General features: G+C 38.0%; 2 protein-coding genes across 3 annotated transcripts in view; one reads left to right on the top strand and one right to left on the bottom strand.

Moving 5' to 3' along the window:
* Positions 1-19268, top strand: part of chst8 (carbohydrate (N-acetylgalactosamine 4-0) sulfotransferase 8) — an 88847-nt gene extending 69579 nt beyond the window's left edge. Inside the window, exons 3-4 of the mRNA XM_026927349.3 lie at positions 11383-11420; positions 13739-19268. Of these exons, the coding sequence (XP_026783150.2) occupies positions 11383-11420; positions 13739-14827 (1127 nt within the window). The 3' untranslated portion in view covers positions 14828-19268. The remainder of the gene's footprint in view (positions 1-11382; positions 11421-13738) is intronic.
* LOC113534497 (low choriolytic enzyme) lies at positions 4964-9649 on the bottom strand. 2 transcript variants are annotated; one of them, XM_034305478.2, is made up of 9 exons: positions 9577-9649; positions 8437-8512; positions 7563-7620; positions 7170-7325; positions 6374-6491; positions 5795-5973; positions 5536-5617; positions 5260-5384; positions 4964-5100 (listed from the first exon to the last, which is right to left on the bottom strand). In XM_034305478.2, coding segments are annotated over exons 2-9 (783 nt in total). In that variant the 5' UTR covers positions 8500-8512; positions 9577-9649; the 3' UTR covers positions 4964-5098. The 2 variants fall into 2 exon arrangements, with proteins under 2 accessions (XP_034161369.2, XP_026783151.3); XM_026927350.3 differs by lacking the exon at positions 4964-5100 and having other exon boundaries at positions 5252-5384.
* Positions 19269-19349: the final 81 nt, after the last annotated feature.

The following is a 19349-nucleotide window of genomic DNA, read 5'->3' as shown; positions in this document are numbered from 1 at the left end:
TCTCAATCAACTGAATTCAATAGGATAGAAAAGCGAAACCTTATCCCAGACCAGCCTTTGTTCTCTCAAAATGCCTCTACGCATATTTTCTCTGAATTTCCTAAAACAGAATGCAAAATCTGCTGTTGAATAAGTTTAATCTCTCCAGAAAAAGAGTGGAATATACACTTACCGGCAACTTCAACAGGAACTTCAGCCTGTAGCCCTGCTCATTCATGTAATTATCCAATCAGCCAAATATGTGGCAGCAGCGCAATGTATTAAATCATGTAGATACAGGTCAAGAGCTTCAGTTAATGTTCACATCAAATATCAGAACAGGGAAAAAATGTGATATCAGTGACGTTGACCGTGGCAGTGGTTGTTGAGAGAGGTCAGAGGAGAATGGGCAGACTGGTTTGAGCTGACATGAAGCCTACTGTAACTCAAATAACCATGCTTTACAACCATGGTGAGCAGAAAAGCATCTCAGAATGCGCAACTCACCGAACCTTGAGATGGATGAGCTACTAGCGAAAGACCACATTGGGTTCCACTCCGGTCAGCCACGAACAGGAATCTGAGGCCAAACCTCGATACTTGTAGATTAGAATAACATCGCCTTGTCTTTGCAGTTGGAAGCAGTTTCAGAGTTTAGCTTTTGTTAATCAAATTCAGCATAACCTAATGATGTGCCTTGAAAGATCAGATAAATGTGGAGCAAAAACCAAATACAGAGTAGAAACCGCAAAAGCCAGAACTTAATACATTTCAGTCATAATTGCATGCTATAATTACTGAGGATTTTAGCTTCATGGCTTTATGAGTGCGATTTACACCAACACAAATCAAAGCATATTTTTTGTCTGTGAAATTTGATCCCAGTCTAATATACGCCTGTTAAGCTTCTCATTTTCTGCATCACTGTAACTTTGAATCCAAAGCCGCTTCCCTTGTCGTCTGTTCAGATGTGTTTAGAGCATTAATTATCCCATAGTCTGTCTACACACCAGTGGATATCAGCAGGGTGGCTTTTCCTGTTTCACAGCCTGTCACAGTCAGCAGCCCCGTAAACAAGACCGATATCAAGAGAGAAAAGTAGGTGGAGAAAAAACACAGGATTTCTGAAGGATGATTAAATATGGAATCCTTTTCTTTTTCCTTTGGGTAAACACTCCTGATCACTTCTACACACACACACACACACACATGATAAATTAAATATCCAAATATTCATATCTGTGTCTGTATTTGGATTTAAACCCAAAGTGGGCATGGTCTAACCTGAAAGTATTTTTTTAATCCATGTTGTCCCAGGAAACACTGGAAACCTCTCCAGTTTATAAATGGTCTCAGCTAGAGATGTGCACAGGACTGTCTTTAATCCTGTTCACTGAGTTAGCATTTTTATTTGTACCTGTGCATGATATCTTCTAATGAATGCACAACTCAGTCTGACACACAAGTAGATTTTTGGCAAGCTTAGTGTACCTCCTATTCATATCAGTATTTTGTAAAATGTTTACAACACATTATCTGTTCAATTGTACTAATGTATGCATGTTTGGTTATATCCTTAGTGCATTATGATCATGATTTTGATTTATTTTTCTTTAAAAACTTTACATCTACTCAGTGTGTCTAAGACTAAGTAAACTGGGACTACATTTCTTAGGCATTGGCAATATCATGTTGTATAAACACTACCTTAAATGCATTTGTTAACAGCTTATAAATGCATTATAAATATTGCTATAAGCTGTAATGCATTTTCATAACTAATTACAACAAAGTATATAATGCATTAGGAATGAATTATAACATGTTATGTATGTAGTCAGAGTTCAGTATACATGTGGCCTTCATAGATAAAGCTGTGGATCATGGCACTGAGCTGAATCTCTAACCACTCAACCACATTTCCTCAATCTGATCATTTGTTTCACCACCTGCGAACACGTTCCAAAACACTTGCGTTGCTTGAAGTTTGTCTCTTGTGGATGTGCAGTCACCAGATTAGCAAAGCAAGCTAACAGTACTAGATACGTACACTCACCCAGAGGCACGGATGAGCTCTGCTACTGTGGTGGACATAAAAAAAAGACAGAAAAGAAAATGAATGAGTGCAAAACAAAACAGTAAAATGGTAAAAGGAAATCTTTTTAATACTTTACCATATTGCAGGTGATAAAAGTACCACTGTGCACACAGGTATGATATAGTCTGTTTTGAGAGGGTGTTATGGATCATTGTTTGATCATTCATGTTCAGTGTGATCCATAGGAGGAATCGCTTGGTTTTCCCCGGGGAGTGTTCACCTGTAGGTGGCAAGCAGTACAGAGACATGTATTCCATGTTTTATTTAACTTTAATATCTCCCCTCATCGGGCGGTCAGGATGCTACACTACTTCCTTCCAAGCGGTATTTTTCTTTGTGTTGTCTCTATACACATGTAGTGAGAGGTCGTATATTAGGATAAGATGGATCCACAGTTATGTTCTTCTTCCTTTTTTGCTTGTCATGGGACAAGTGCATGGGACTGAATTGCAGTAAAGGTTGTAATTGAGGAACTAAAGAAACATCAGACCAAGCACACTATAGGATTGGTGCCAGGAATCATTTGAGCCAGTGTTTTGGATTTGCTGCTTTACCATGTCATATCTAATTCGCATAGAATTGAAATCTCAGTTGAAAATTCACTTTCTGCTCTCACTGAAATCACAGCTCCATGTCACGCATGTGCATAGAAAATGAATGGTTGCCTGTCACTTTGTCCTTTGCTAGTGTGAATAGTAACACAGCATTAACAGCCAAATATAGTCGAGTCATTGGGAATCAATGGGCGACAACCTTTAAACCACAAACCCACTTCCTCCTGAGGGAGAACGAAAAACACGAGTGCTGAGGCTCCTTGGCCTTGCTGCTAATTTACCCAAAGGTTAGACGCCTTTTACTGATGTCAGTGCTATGAATATTTGAAAAGACTTTTAGGGCAATGTAAAAGCGAACACCTGCATATTTGTGCACATGGTATTTGTGTCCATGCCACACAAAGTACCATTCTAACTCTTTTTTTTTTTGTAGATTGGAGGCTGTTCAATAGCTCAAATGTCACACACACGGAATGGCGTGAACATGCCAGCATTAGCCAGGGAGCCTCAAGGGAAATGCATCCTTCTTTTTTTTAACAATCAAAAACTCTCTCGTGAGTGTCACAGTGGGAAGTGGAGAGGGCAAGGTGGAGCTCATACAGAGAAATGGAAATCTTAGAGGTGGAAGAAGTGAACGGTTGCTACTGTATATTGAGCCATCCTAATGACTAAAAAACGTGAGTTTTGCATGAGATGTCTGAATTACTAATGCCGGCTTTAATTCAGACTCGTACAGAAGACTGACCCAATATATTTATGAGGAATGGGAGGCCATTAAGCACGTTTTTCTTTCACATTTACAAACACTGGTCAATTTTACACATTACTCTCAGATCCCTCAGACCTACACATCATTTCTGTAATATAAATATGATATATAATATTATAGTAGACCTGAACAGAAGGCTGAAGTATGAAGATAAACAGCTCACCGGAACACAGTGAAATCCCCAGCAGCTTCAGTGACATTAGGCAGTTCCACTTCAAGCCTCTCAGGCTGTGTAAGTGCACATCTAAAATCAAAATTACCGTTGTTTGGTGTGCACGGTCTACACACACCTCCTGCAGCAGAGACAATAAAACACTGACCGACAGCGTTCATATGTTCTCTCCATCAGAGCTAAATACTCAGGGGGCTCTAAGCATAGTGTTTTGGTGCCCAGTCCCTGGTCTGCCAGCAGAATAATTACACATCCTGCTACATTATACAATACAACTGCACTGAGTTGTCACAGTGTGTATGAGGGATGGCCTGTGACCTCCCTCCATAAGCGCCTGAGTTTTCGTTAAAGAGCTTTAATGTTTGTGTGCCTGATTGCAATGCGGTTATGTTGTTGAGTTAAATGAATTAGCCAGAGTGTTTCACATTTCCCAAAGTGCAGCAATCAAAATTATGTGTGACTAACTGTTCAGCCCCTGTGTGTGTGTTTCCCTCTCTCTCGGCTCTTCACAAACGATGGACACTGAGCTTCTGAGTCATGTAATTACTACTCACTTACACTCCTCACTTATTCCACTCTGTGTGTGTGTGTGTGTGTGTGTGTGATAACATGTCAGTGCTGTCATTGTAATCATACTACAGCCCTAGTTACTGCTTAGAGAAAGTACTTATTATGTAGTTAGTGTTTCGCACTATAGCTCTCTAAGAGAACAACTGCAGAAACACAAGCAGCTTTTCAAGAAAACATTCCTAAAGCTCCTCTGGAGAGGAAACCCCTCTTATTTCTTGCAGTTCCAGTCACTTTAACAAGCATGGCTGTAATAGTGATGGACATGCTGTATATGAATATCACTTGGACATTCAGATTGAATAATGAGTGTAGTTGTGTCTTGTCTCACCTGTCTTGCCGAGCCTGCCTTAAAACAAGGAAGAAGTGAACTAAGCAAAACTTCCAGGCCTCTGAGGTACTATCATGCTGGTTATTTTTTAATAAGATGTGGCCACAAATTATGTAACTTGAGCCCACAACAATAATTTGGCTGGAACAGGTGATTCAGTCTATTCACACAGGCAAATGATATATTCATGTCGCATCTCCAGGAACTCTCATATGTGTAACATGTCAATTACGGTATATCATTTTAAAATACCGTAATTGCCCAAGTATTTACTGTATTTCATGGCCACAAACTAGATCTTGTGAACCATACCTAATGGCTTTAATATATTAATTCATGGCCACAGCGTAGTTATTTATTCAGTACATATGATTTATTTTATAGATATGAAACTATATCTCACTTTAATTTGGTGCCTATGCACTTTAAGCATCTGATTTTTCAGAAAATTGTATTGATTGTTGTATTGACTGAAACAAATGAGTGCAGTGTATAAACTGAAGTTACTTTATTGTTAAAAGACAATTACACAGCGTAAAATTGTCAACACAGTTTATTATCATTATCCCTCTAAAGTTATCCAGTCCCAGGCCACCTGAACGACTGCCCAGCTGCAGCACTCAGCAGTTTCTGCACAAAGAGAAAAATGTTTAAAAATGTAATAAAGAATTATTTTCTCTTCTTTGATCAAGGCCAAACTATAACATTCTATAATAGAAACATATGATGCAAACTCCAATAGTGCATAAAGAAAGACTATTGCTACAACTGTGCAGCTGAACTACTCACAGCACTGGTAGAGTCTGTTGATTCTGAAGATGTCGTTTTGGCTCATCTCAGTGGCCGTTCCGAAGGGCACATTGGGGTCAGGGATGGGGATCATGGTGGGCAGGCCATTCTTAGAGAAAGCAGTTCTGAAATACCAAATAACTAAGTCAATATCTTCAGTTCTGCAGTCATTTCAACTCAGTTTAATAAGCTGGTGTTAAATTAAAACAGTAAATCAATGGTAAAATGATATTAAATATGTATATGTATTGGGTAGTTGTTTGATGATTGACTGACTTGAAGTATTGCATGACAGAGTTGTAGTCATAAGTTGTACCCTGGTTCAGAGTGGCCTTCTTGTTGAAGTTGTGCTCTTTGCCTGATGAGGAAATAATCCCCCCACCCCCAAAAAAACAGTAAATAGTAAAATCATTTATGATGGAAAAGGTTTGGTAGACTGAGATTTTTTTCCAAAAAAAAATAAATGAAAAAGTTGCATTCCTTTATAAATAATAAATATCACTACACTCTAAGTGCATAAAACCTCAGTCTGTACCCTCGATAATGTTCTCCCAGGCAACACGGATGTAGCTGTCTCGGTCGCTGCGGGTCTGCTCATGATTAAAGCCCAGAGCATGAAGAAGCTCATGCTGGACGGTATCATAGTAGATGCAGCCGCTACGAGCCAGGGACAAGGTCTGTGCATAACCGATGCGTCCAACATAAGAGTAGCATCTGTAAAAAGAATAAGATTTATCAGTAATATGACAAGTTGGTTTTTATTTTAAATTTGATCAAGATTTTTATATCAGCTCCTGGCTTGTTAATGTGCTTTCTTTCGATATGATAGTCGTAATTCCACAACAGAAAACTGACCTACATCAAGTATAAATGATCTTTTCACATGTTAAGGATCTAAACCTATTTACTTGAGCAACTTGAGCAATATAACAATAGTAATGCTACATTTAATCAGAGACTGGTTGAAAATATTGATAACTTTTCTAAGACCTTCACTACAAAATACGCTTTGATATTTGAAGTGACGTACAATGCTAACTGTAGTATAGAGTATAGGGTGTGCATGGCTGAACAGGTTGCATTGCATTTTAAGGAAAATCATACGTGTGCATACCCACTGAGAGACTCAATGCTGATATAATCCCTCTCATTGGAGCGTGGAGTAAAATGGATGCAGGTGATGGAGGAGAAAGAGGCCAAGCCTTGCTGGATAATCTGCCGCTCGCGATCGGCTGAGGGTGTACAGAGGGTGCGCGATTTGGTCAGTCACTTTGCTCCTTGTGCTACTTCAACTTGAATATACACTAAATGTGTGATGTTAAGTAATATTACTATAGTATTATATTAAACATGAATATTCAACAAAACAGACTTCATGTAAAAACTATAATGAATTTCCTGTTTACTCAATTGCACTTTTTGATCATGTAGTACACAGTTATAGAAGGGATTTATTTATAATCGCAAACCCTTTTGAGTTTTTCCTTGCCAGTGTCACCTCTGGCTTGGTCATTAGGGATAAATTTATTAATTTATAAGTTTAAAATTTATACCCTGAATTTATATATTTCTGTAAAACTGCTTTGTGACAACGGCAATTGTTAAAAACGCTATACAAATAAAACTGAATTGAGTTAAATTGAACTGAATATAAATGTATGATGGTAAGTAATATTATTTTAGCACTATATTATATGATAACACTAATTGTTCAATTGATAAGACTCCAAATGAGTCAAATTCAGTTTCTATTAACAGTAGAAAAATGATCATTTTAATAATAATAATAATGTTTTAATTACATATTATGATGATAATATAATAAAAATATGTTATTATGATCATATGATCATATAATGTAATATAATATATTATAAAGTGTATTATAATGAGCCACATCTTTGACATACTGTAGTGATTGGCGATTACATAGGGCACGTAGACTTTGCCATCACTCGACTTTGGCCACATGCAACCAGTGGAGGTGCAGGGATCAGCGTTTCTCCCATTATCATCATAAACAGCGATGTCTCCTTCAATCAGCTCAGGTTCATCTACACCACGAACTAACACATGAAACAAAGAGTTTTCATAATATTTAGAATACTCATGATTGTCACTATATTTATTGCTAAATTAATAATCAAATGGTGCATTATTTACTATAAAATACTAGTGTTAATAAAAATGTAAAGTTGTTGCTGTTGTGAATAATGACTCATTTTGTAATATACTGCATGATGGCAGTGGTAGACTCTTTACCCTCTAAGAGTGAGTGTTTTTGTGCCTGTGTGTGTGCATACTGTTTTTGCTGTTCACTCTCTCGAGCCGCTCTCCCACAGACAGATCAGCAAGCGGGTCCTCAACAGCTATCGGACAAAACATCAGCATGTTGAATAATGGCTCATTAAGCAGATTTTTTTGTTTATTCTGTATTAAAAGCCTGTCCCTGTCAGAAGGCATCTGCCCTCTGATTTTCATTATTTAGGCTCAATTTAAAGGCACCATTGCATGTATCCATGTGTAGGCCATAATTCCGTTCATTAATTAAAATTCCTTGATAGTTTCAAAAGACATAGCAGGCCAAATTGTTGCTGTGATTGAAGAAGTTGTCAGCTACCAGCTAACAGCAGTGTAGTTGTGTTTAGCAGCAGATAAAGCTGCTGATGGTGTGGGCGTCTAGGAGGACTACAATATGGACTATGATGTCTGTCAAGGTTCCTTTTCATTCAAAATGCTGTTCAGTGAAAGGAGTACTTTCACGGGATGCAGCTACGATGGCAGATGCCTTCAGAATGGAATTTCATGGATAAATAATCATTGTAACACAATGATTAAAACACATGACTTACCGTGGAACACAGAAAACAGACAGCACATGAAAAACAGACAAAAAACAATTATAAGTGCAATAAATGCAAATAGAAATTTGTTTAGGTGCTGCTCCTTCTGTTCTGCTACAATGATCTCACACTTGCTATAGCTTACCTTGCTGAAAAATCCAGCTTAGTCTGACCAGCTACAAGCTGCTAGACCACCTTTGCCAGCTGGTAAGTGCTGGTAGAAAGGACTGTTTCCTTTAGATGTTTAGATTGTGTATTGCTTTACTTTTATGGTGTTTTGGATAAAGTTGTCCATCAAATTAATAAATGTAATATATGCATGCATGTCTCTCACCTCCTCTGCAGAACAGACCAGCAGCAGAGCCAACAGACCCACAGTCACCTTACACACAAACATGACAGCAAACGTCCTGTAGAGGCAGGCAGAAACATTAGTATACAGTGGCAGTTCTCAACCATGGTCCTCTGGTTATGGGAGATGGTATAGGAGTGCTAACTCTCCGATCCATGTGACTCTTGAAGGGCCTAGTAGGGTCTTTAACTAATACTTTCAATCAAGTACATTTTGCTTAGGACTAGAAGTTTATATATATATAGCAGGAACCTGAACATTATTGCTTTATTCAGACCCTCACCCTTGCTTAAGTCTCATTTGATGATTAATCTCACCTGGAGACTGGAGACTTATACCTAAGAACTGCTGCTGCTGTCCATCCCAGAATTCTTCTTCACAAAATGCATCCTTTCATTCTAAATATCCTTTCAACACACTTAATACTGTTTGCCTTTTCTCTTCTACTGATTTATAATCTCACTATCTAGTAGTGCTGGGTTCAAGTGCTACCATAGCCAAGAGTCAAAACCAAGACCATAGCCAATGGAGTCCAAATCAAGACCGAGTATGACAGGGGCAAGACCAAGACAAGACCAACGCCACACATTGTCAAGTCCATACCAAGACCAAACACTCAGATGTGCTAATTTCCTGGTTGTAGTATCTTCCTAACCTGACATGAAACTTCTTTTGAATGAATTAAAATAACCTACTTTGGTATTATCAATTTGTACAAATAAGTACACAGGACATACATAGGAAATGTTAAGCATAGCCCACTCTTCTAGCAAGTGTTGCAGTGTAATCCTATTTTATTTCATTGCATTGGGAGGTTAGGGAACACTTGGTCTTGAGTACCACTTGAGTTCACTGCTATCCAGTGTCACCCAGAAGAGAATGGCTTCAATTCTGAGTCTGGTTCCTCTCAAGATTCTTCTGTCATCTCTCAGAGAGTTCACAAAGCTCCTTTGTGATTATGTCTGTTGTTAAAAGCACCATACAAATGAAACTGAATTGAACTGAGACCAGGCATACTGGAGAGGAAAATGTGTATTTGGCAAATCTAAGAAATAAGTATAGCTATTTTAGATGTAAGACAAATAAATTATTTAGATGTGTTAGTAGAGTACGTGTCCTTACCTCAAATCTCCAAGAAGAAATTGTATGATAATACACTAGCAGAGGGACAGCAGTGTTTTATACCCTTTTGTGTTTATTCAGTGTGATAACTATATCACTTATATATAGAAAGGCAGCTGTTCATTCCTGAGAAAGGTTTATCTAAGAGATAGTGTTGTACAAAGATTTTACTAGAAAAGGTTAATAACTGTAGAAGGTTACCAACTTTAAATAAATAAAGTCATGCTGTTAAGTAAACAGGTGCAGTTTTTCCATGATCAGTACATTGGATTCAAACAAACTAATTTCATCACTTAGAAACAGACCTCTTTCAGGTTATTTCTTTTTTATTATTATTTCTTTTAAGCGAATTTTTAATAATCATTCTTGTCAGTAACCTTGCGTCAGCTGAATGCATGTTTTGGCATTTTTATCATGCTAATCCGCATACTGAAAAAGAAGCAAAAGTTCAAAAGTGCTGATATCAAGCTGTAGCAGGTTGGAATATGGTTTAGGGCAGGGGTGCAGTGGGAGGAGGGCTTTTGGAGAGACCAGGAGGGATAAGAGATAATCAGGCACACATGAACCTTGTTATATAACTTGTATTTATGTGTTCTGTTTTCCCTTTCTCTAATGAGCAGTGAGCCGAACATGCAGACAGCACTGAACTATCGACAGTGACATGCTAAAATAAAAGTTCAAGTTCAAACCTTACCCTGGGGTTGCTGTGCTGTCTGAGTGAACATGTTTCTGAAGCATTTATAGTGGTGTGACTTTAGCACATATCACAGAACAGATAGCCAGTCCTGCAATACCAACCACTCTACTTTAGAGGATCTACAACAACCAGTATAGTAGCCAGAAGGCGGTGAACCAATTACAGAGTTAATTAGAAGATGAAAGATCACCAGAGTAAAGAGTGAAGCACAAGCTTACCAGCTGTGAGTGATCATGGATATTTCTCAGTTTTCTCAGATCTCAGATTTAACTTGTGGAATGGAAGACTTGGGAAGAGGTTCCTGGTGGCCAAGCAGACCATATGCCATGGCATAGTTGAAAATGTGACCTGCGTCTCTTCTCTGCTTGAGACTTTTGCCTTCTGATTGCCAGCTGAAAACGGACATGTAATCTTGTAACCTGCAATTCACAGTTCTCAACTTTAACATAGTGGCTATTTTCCAAGAAACAATAATGTACCATCTTGACATGATGAAAAGATGAGGGTTCATCTTTGGCTGAGAAGATGCTATCAGTGTAAACTATAACAAAACAATTCAGGAGATCTCTCAATACTTGATTCCCTTAAGCCTGAATTACAAAGGGGGCGTTGGCCAGTCCATATAACAAGACTAAATATTTATAGTGACCTGAAGAAGCGATGTAACGCAGTCTTCCACTTTTCTGATTCTAGCCTGGTAAAGTGTAGCGATACTTTACAGTGACAGTGTTCAGTGACAGTGTTCAGACTGCTGTAGTATGGACAAAGTTCCTTATCCTTTTTTCCATGAAGAAGAAGCCACTGCTGGGGAAGGATGCCTGTACCCCCAAGGCCAGGGCCTCCTGCAGTATAATCGTCTATAACCCTGGTTTCAGTGACAGACAGAGGATAGACCTAGCTACAGAGAGGTGTTGTTCTGGGCAGGAGGTCTATGGCACAGTCCCATATTTTCTCTCCATAGGTACAATTAATTTCTGTTCCAGACATCAACAAGAACAAAGGCTTTGTGTTATTCCTTTACAAACTCCGGAGGAAAAATCTGTTGCATGATGCAGGGACCAGGTTGGTTAATAACTCACTTTCTTGCTCTCTGTCTCTCTGTCTTCCAGGGGTCAATTTCAATGGCTTGACATGGCAGATGAGAGAGGTGAGAGAATAAATATATATTATATTGTTGGCGCCAAAACTTTACGTACAGCTGCACATATTTTACATAAAGCTTTCACAACTAAATTTTTCACAACTCCACACATTCCATGTTGCATGCATTTCCTGTGTTCAGGGTATTTACCCTGTCTATAGGTCTATCTAGAGGTAATTTCACAATAAAAGTTAAGAGGCAGTTTTATTTTAGCTTTTATTTATGACATCAGATTTTAAGTGGGTCAGGTGGGTCAGAATTTTACATACACTTTGTTAGTGTTTAAGCATTTGTTAAGTAGTTAAGCATTACCTTTTCATTGCTTAACTCACTCAGGATTGTGGACCTCCTTGCTCGGACATGTTTTTCAGTTCAGCCAACAAATTTTATATGGGATTCAGGTCAGGGCTTTGTGATGGCTTTAGAGGAATGCTTAGTTTCATTGTCCTGCTGTAGGACCCAGTTGTGACCAACTTTTAACTTTCTGGGTGATGTCCTGAGTAGTTGCTTCAGTATTTCTAGATAATTCTCCTTCCTCATGATGCCATCTATTTTCTGAAGTGCAGCAGTTTCTTTTCCAGCAAAACACCCTGACAACATGATGCTGCCACCCCCATGCTTCACAGCTGGGATGGTGTTCTTCAGTTTAAAATTCTCGTCCTTTTTGTGTTGAGGCACATACTTGTGCCAATTACATTTCTGTTTCATCTGACCAGAGAACACTCCTCCAAAAGGCTAGGTCTTTGTCCTGGTGATCACCTGTCCTGGTAGGACTCTGAATGGTGGATTTACATATTTTGGTGCCTCCTACTCCTTCACCAGGTTCTTTGTTGTTGTCTTAGTGTTCAACTGAACCTTAATTAATTTCACCTCTTTCCTGAATGATAGAGTGTCTGTGTGGTCCTAAAATTTTTATATATAATTGTTTGTTCAGATTCTCGTGAAGGTTCTCATGGTACCTTCACAATTGCTGCTAAGGAGGAATCAGAATTGTGTAAGTCCACAGTTTTTTTTTTCTGATGTCTTGGCTAAGTTGTTTGGATTTTTTCCCATGATATCAAGCCAATTAACTACTAACTACTGACCAATCAGATGTCGATAGAAGACATTACATCAATTTTTGGAATTTTCCAGAGTGTTTAAAGAGACAGTCAACTTGGTGTGTGCTTTGGACCCACTGGAATTCTTATATAGGGAATTAAAGCTGGCATAGATCTGTATCGAAATGATTGTTTAAAAATGGCCTCTGATGTGATTCCTAATTGACTTTCCAAAAGAAATGTATGGTAACAGGAAATGTGTGGAGTTGTGAAAAACTGGATTTGAATGTTTTTAGTCTGTTGTTTATCTGATGATTATTACTTTATTGGTTTCTATCAAGTTTGTTTCCAATATGCTTCTCTGGCTAAAACAAAGGCCAGGAAAGGTCATTCAGATCTTCCTCGATAGCTATTGTAGGTCAGGAGTCTCTGCTGGAACCCCTCTTTAAGGTGAAAATCCTCACAAGACAGACTTGAAAGATCCAAAGTTGTGTGGATCTATGGTCAGTGTAGTTTGTTTGAAAACCACAAGGTAAAGAGAGTCCAAATTACAAATCCCAAAGGCAGGGTAAAATTCCAATGCCCAATGATAAGTAACTCAGGCAAATGGGTGACTGAAATAATAAAAAAAAATTCAAAGTCTAAAATACAAATCATATAAAAACTAATGGACTCACAGTTAATATGGCAATACTTTGCAAAAAATATATCAGATGGAAAAATAATAACTGCAAGTATTGTTTACAGTACACAAGGAAGATAAAATGAGGCAGGTGTAAATTATTAGTAACCTGGACAATAAATTCAGAATTCTGGTGGACAGGAGGGTATCACCATGTGCTGGTATGTCATTAATACTGGGTAATACACAGCTGGACTGTAACCTGGAATTAATTACCAAGGTGGCTCAGAAGAGAAAAGGGTAGAAAGTTTTGCAGGATAGGTGAGGAAAGTGCACCATCATGTGGCTGATTAAAGAACAGCAGCTTATTGTTGTTATTATTATTATTATTATTATTATTATTATTATTATTATTTCCATCATTTATTTAATCAATGTTGTATTATTTGATTTAGAAAATTACTATGAATTTCTAACTATAACATATAACATATGACTATAACATAGTTATATGATATAGGATAATAGTTATACTATAAGTGCATTAAAAAACATTTTATTAATTTCCTCTAATCAATAATAGTATACTGAAAATGGTTCTATATAAATAAATAACTTCAAACCCATATTCTTCTGCTATTATCTTTTGCTCTCCTGTGCAGGAGCTGTGTGCCCAGCAGGACAGCAACATTACAGGCAGCATGGCTGCAGTTCCTTTGGGAAGACAACACAGACCTGATGAACCAAGTGCTGATAACTATATCTCTCCGATGCAGTTTCCGGCTTTCAGTTCTAACAAACCAAATCAAGCTTCTCATCGTGTTACAAAACGCCACCGGAAGCTTCTCAAGACCAGCGCAGCAATCCGGTCACTATCCAACTCCTCATCATCATCAGAGCCTACACCCAAGAGCTGGCAGCACTTCTACCACATGCAGAAAACTCGTCATCGCCTGATCAAGGAGGTCTGTGCCAAATACCGCAGCAACATCTCGCGAACAATAACACCACACCATGTGTCTCGCATCTATGTAGAGGACAGACACAAGTTGCTTTACTGTGAAGTGCCCAAAGCAGGCTGCTCCAATTGGAAGCGAGTGCTGATGGTGCTTGCTGGTGTTGCATCCTCCACACACAAGATAAACCACGACACTGTCCACTACGCCAACCACCTAACACGACTAGACAGCTTTGACCAGCATGCAGTTTCTAAACGTCTCCGTTCCTACACCAAGGTGCTGTTCATTCGGGAGCCAATGGAGCGTCTGGTCTCAGCATACAGGGACAAATTTGAGAGCCCGAACTCATACTACCACCCTGTGTTTGGCAAGCCCATAATCTCCAAGTACAGGGTGAATGCATCCAAATCGGCACTCAGGACAGGAAGCGGTGTCACTTTTCAGGAGTTTATCCGCTACCTGCTGGATGTACACCGTCCTATTGGCATGGACATCCACTGGGAGCCAGTTAGTCAGCTCTGCAGTCCATGCCTGCTTGATTATGATTTCATCGGCAAATTTGAGACCATTGAGGAGGAGGCTAACTTCCTCTTGCATAGGGTGGGTGCTCCAAAAAACCTCACATTCCCCACTTTCAAGGACAGAAACCCAGAAGCTGCGAGGACTTCCACACACATCATGCAGCGTTACTTCACACAGCTCAGTGCCTCAGACAGGCAGAGGGTATATGACTTCTACTATATGGACTATCTAATGTTCAACTATTCCAAACCTTTTCAAGATGTGTACTGATCAACTGATAGGCACCTTTGGTTGGCATTGTCATGGTTGCTATTGTATAGGCTGTCAAAAACTAATAGATTATTACAGTGTGAAATTTACATAGTCGTAGTTCATTCTAACTGCTTCAAAATAGCAGGCGTTTTGTTAATTCACACCAATAATTTTGCAATTAACACATTCCAATTGGGATTGAAACGAGCGGGATAGACTACAAATGATACGAAATTCATTGTTATGCACTCTAAACACACTCCAGAAGTATGGAAACAGGCTCATAATCCCTTGTCATTTCATCCACTGAAAGTAACATCCACGTTCATGATAATATTACCTAAATATAATGATTTAAACTATTAAAATTTAACTATAATATTGTATTATTGTAAAAAAAAAAAAAAAAAAAAAAAGGTTATTCAGATGACTATATATTTTTCTATGTATTTGTATCATGGATTTATCTGTAGTTGTAGGTGTGAATAATTATAGTTACCTTTTTCAAGAGATACACATGCAAAGCTCTTTCAAATTTGTCTCAAATTAGTAAGCGTAGAAGACCGTCCCAACTTTCCAAACTGTTGAACGTTTCCCGTTGGAAGATCTTGTTTGGATTGCAATGATGCCACAAGTTTTTCCATAAATTTGTCTCAAATAAGTAAACTTAGAAGACAGTAGTCCTGACTTCCAGGTGATCCACATGTCTAAAGTTTCTCCAATAGCAAACATTTCTCCAGGATTCTCCAATTTTTAAGAACCTCCCTGTAATAATCCCAGCACCACGCTGCTCAGAGAACACAGCAGACCATGGGTAAGAGCACATGTGAGATTTGTATTAGTGGATAAACAGTATTATGATAAATTGTACAAATATTTTTCACACTGCCGCTTCCCTGCTTGCTCAGTTTTTTGCTTTGCTGTACTCACACACACTCGCTCTAACACCTGGTTTATTGAAAGGTGGACAGTGCTCCTAAAATCCTGATCTTATAAAATTGGTGTAATCAGAATAGGGTTAAGAAAGTCATTTTCTCCTTTGACAATTTTTTCCTTTTTTTTAGGAGTGGCACAAAAATCCTCAGTCAATCCTTGACGTAGCTAATCCTGGAGCTTGTTAATACAAGGCATTAAATGGACATACATTTTTAAAACAGCATTCACCTTAAGAAAGTCTACACAGACCCCCAAACCATGTAATTTGTACCCTGGACTCAGGCTTACAGGGTGCAATAATAGAGTGTGTAACGAGGATTAACATTTGCTTGTAAATTACCAAATGCTTTTCAATTCTTGAATGTCGCAATCTTGACTACTGAACACCGTGACACAATGAGCTTTTCACGGCAAGATATAGTCACTGGATTGAAACAAAGTTCAAAGTTATTCCTGGGTTTTGTTTGAAGAAGTTAGTTTTGATGATTATGATGAACATGATGCTAACAGTACTAAAACTCCACTAAAACCACTGCCAGAGACCATAGCCAGGTACTTTCCTAAGCACAAAATTTTCTACTTAAATAGGAAACCGACAAAATAAACAGTAAGCATTACAATTAAGAGAAGAATAGTCCTTGCTGTGACTGTGTGAATTTAACTAGCAAGGCGCATTGACATGTATGCCTGCACAAACTGCCATTTCGTGAGTAGGTAATTCAGAAATGAACGCCATCCACTCAGGGTTCTTTTTTCTTTTTTTTGCATGTGGGCTGGTAGAGTTTGGAGGTAGATTCACAAGGAATTAACTACGTAAACTTGTAAAATATGTAAACACCATATTTCACATATTACTATTATGAGCAGATTTAATGAGTGCTGCAGAGATGCACAGATCTTGGTGGTGCTGAAGGGGAGGCAGGCTTCCATTCTTGTAAATGAGTATATCCTTATTTTTTGGGTGATCATACCACAGGATGCTAGGAGTCCAAGGCCTAGTCCATACTAACAGGGGTAAACACATTTATTCTTATTCATTTTGCCTTTTCATTCACACTAAAATGGAAAACCCAAAGCTTTTGAATCTGCTCTCCAAAGTGCAAACCTGACATTGTTTCTACATTTTCATATGAATAAGGGAAAATCAAAAACCTTTCAAAAACATATAATTTTCATGACATTCATGCCACAACTCCAAGATGGTGAAGCTCATTGTCTTGCAAGAAGGTAGAAATTATGTGAAATTCTTGAATCATGATTGCATGATTTTCAATTTATTTTTTATTTTTTCAATTTCAATTTCAATTTTTTTTTTTTGGTGGACAGGACATTTTTAATAAATGGCAGTGTGCTAGTGTGGCCAAAACATACACACACAATTCAAAATTCACCCATGTTAGTGTGGAGTAGACCCGAGACCCATGGGTACATCTTCGCATAAACCACTCTGGACCACGCTTGATCTGCTGACCTACAATATGATGTTGTTGCATGAGCACCAGTTTGCAAAGGTGCTTTGGCTGGTTTCACATATCTAGCCCTCACTCTCTTAGGACGGTGGCTGTTGTAGAGGAAGATCTAGATCCTGATTTTGGAGGAAGCTGAATAAAAAGAAAGTGAATAAAGTGCTCTATCAGTTGCCTTCCAGAGGGTCTTTATCTTGTAGACATTGGCAGCTTCTTCCTGAATGGAACACAAGGAATGACGATATTTTTGAATTGTCCAGGATAACAATATCGTGAGTGTTGAATTTCATAGTATTGATTATGAGTGCATACCTGTAGCTAACACACATCATAATGCATCTGTGTGTAAATAAATTACTGTATGTTTGTACTTCTTCTATTCTATAAATAAATAAATAAATACATATATACATACATATAAGGTAAAGATATATAAAGAGATGTACCCCTATGGTATATGGGTGTATTGTATGTTGCAACCGATATATTTATACATATATAATGTTGGACATATATGCTTTATGAGCGATGTTGTGACAAAGATCCCAAATTATTATTATTATTATTATTATTATTATTATTATTATTGAAAGTATTTAAGCTATGTGTGAACCTTAGTAAAACAGTGGAAGTCCAATGTCCACTGAAGACGCACATCTATATAGAAAGTTCTGTATGCTAAACAAATGTAAATCTTTCTCAGCGTACCAGTCTCCAAATGCCCTTTGCCTTATTTTTGCGTTGCCATTTAAATGACATGAATCAGAAAGATATTATTCACGAGGTGAAACGATCTCTCTCTTTCTCACTCAGCTGAATAGCTCTGAATAAATGTTTATGTATTTTCTTTTAAATTGTGTGGCCCTTTTTGTCTGGATCACCAACTCAGCTCTCGATTCTATTATGCAGGAAACACCAGGCACTCTGCTGATATTGGCTGGTTTTGCTTTCACATCAGTTTGTCAGCTTTACTATGTAGTGGTGGAAGAATGGCACAGAGGGCCAGATGTACTACGCTGTTTGTGCTTGTTTTTAGGGTTGATAAGACCACATTCTGAGCAGGAAAAAAAAAACCCACCAAATTTACTAAAGTTTCTGTAACACTGATTTCATACTCACGTATGTATGTTGAAAATACGAGTTGCCCGTAAATTACCAAACATGTTCATGACACAGCTCGTTTTCAGTTAGTGACAGTCACAAAACTCCATAAAAGACAAAGCTCACAGAGAGCAGAAAACAACAATATACTGACTAAACTGTGAAAGAGTGCCAACTAAACCAGTGCATGTGTTAAATATTCCAGTAATGCAGCTTTGCTACTGCAACACACACTGACGCTTCTTTCTTTTATAGAGCCTTTTATTTCTTTTGTCTTTATTTAATGGCTAGTCGTATTTGTCTTAATTTATGGATTTTTTATTGCTTTATTTCAAGCCATTAATATGATATTACAGTTTCACAATTTTTTCACTAAAGTCATGTATGTAATTTAAATAAATAAGCAATTTAAACTTGTCAGTGTAATCTATTATTAAGTAATCCAAAACCTCTTTAATGAAGACTTTGGATCCTTTTCAAAATGATGAATACATATAATAACACTTCATGCATCAGTGGTTGGAAGCAATGAAAGTTATTGAAAGTTAGCCTGTACGCAAATTATAGGCTATAATGTAAGCACACAATTGTATATGATGTCTTTGGGTGCTGTAGCATTACAATTTCGTTTCACTGGAACTAAGGGGCTGTGGCGGCTGGGATGGACATTTCAGCTATTGTGAAAGTATTTATCCCTGCCCAGTGGCTCAGCCACTATGAATATGTTGTAATGTTACATGGACAGGTCAATGCCCCCTCTGTGTTACCAGCATTCATAAACCACATCCTCAGAGACATTCTAGGAAAATTTGTGTTATTGCATATACATTAACATCTTGATTTATTCCCCCTCTCTTGAAAATCTTGTCCACCATGTTAAAGTCCTACACAGACCTCTGGAGAGCCATCTCTTCTTCAAAGGAGAAAAATGCTAATTTTATGTGCCTATGGTGAATTTAGGACCTTCAGAGATTCCTATGAAATTTTTATATGAGGCTTATTAGTAGCTCAACATTAAAAAACATTAAAACATTAAA

The sequence above is a fragment of the Pangasianodon hypophthalmus genome, chromosome 6 (genome assembly GCF_027358585.1).
Source record: "Pangasianodon hypophthalmus isolate fPanHyp1 chromosome 6, fPanHyp1.pri, whole genome shotgun sequence".
Classification (NCBI taxonomy): Eukaryota; Metazoa; Chordata; class Actinopteri; order Siluriformes; family Pangasiidae; genus Pangasianodon; species Pangasianodon hypophthalmus.
This window is presented reverse-complemented; position numbering and strand designations above follow the sequence as displayed.

Coding starts and splice junctions, on each gene's coding strand:
- LOC113534497 (XM_026927350.3), bottom strand. CDS start 8,499: ATGTTTGTGTGTAAGGTGACTGTGGGTCTGTTGGCTCTGCTGCTGGTC. Junction 5,618..5,794: donor CTGGGAGAACATTATCGAGG/GTACAGACTGAG, acceptor TTTCCTCATCAG/GCAAAGAGCACAACTTCAAC. Junction 5,385..5,535: donor TCTGTCATGCAATACTTCAA/GTCAGTCAATCA, acceptor TTGGTATTTCAG/AACTGCTTTCTCTAAGAATG.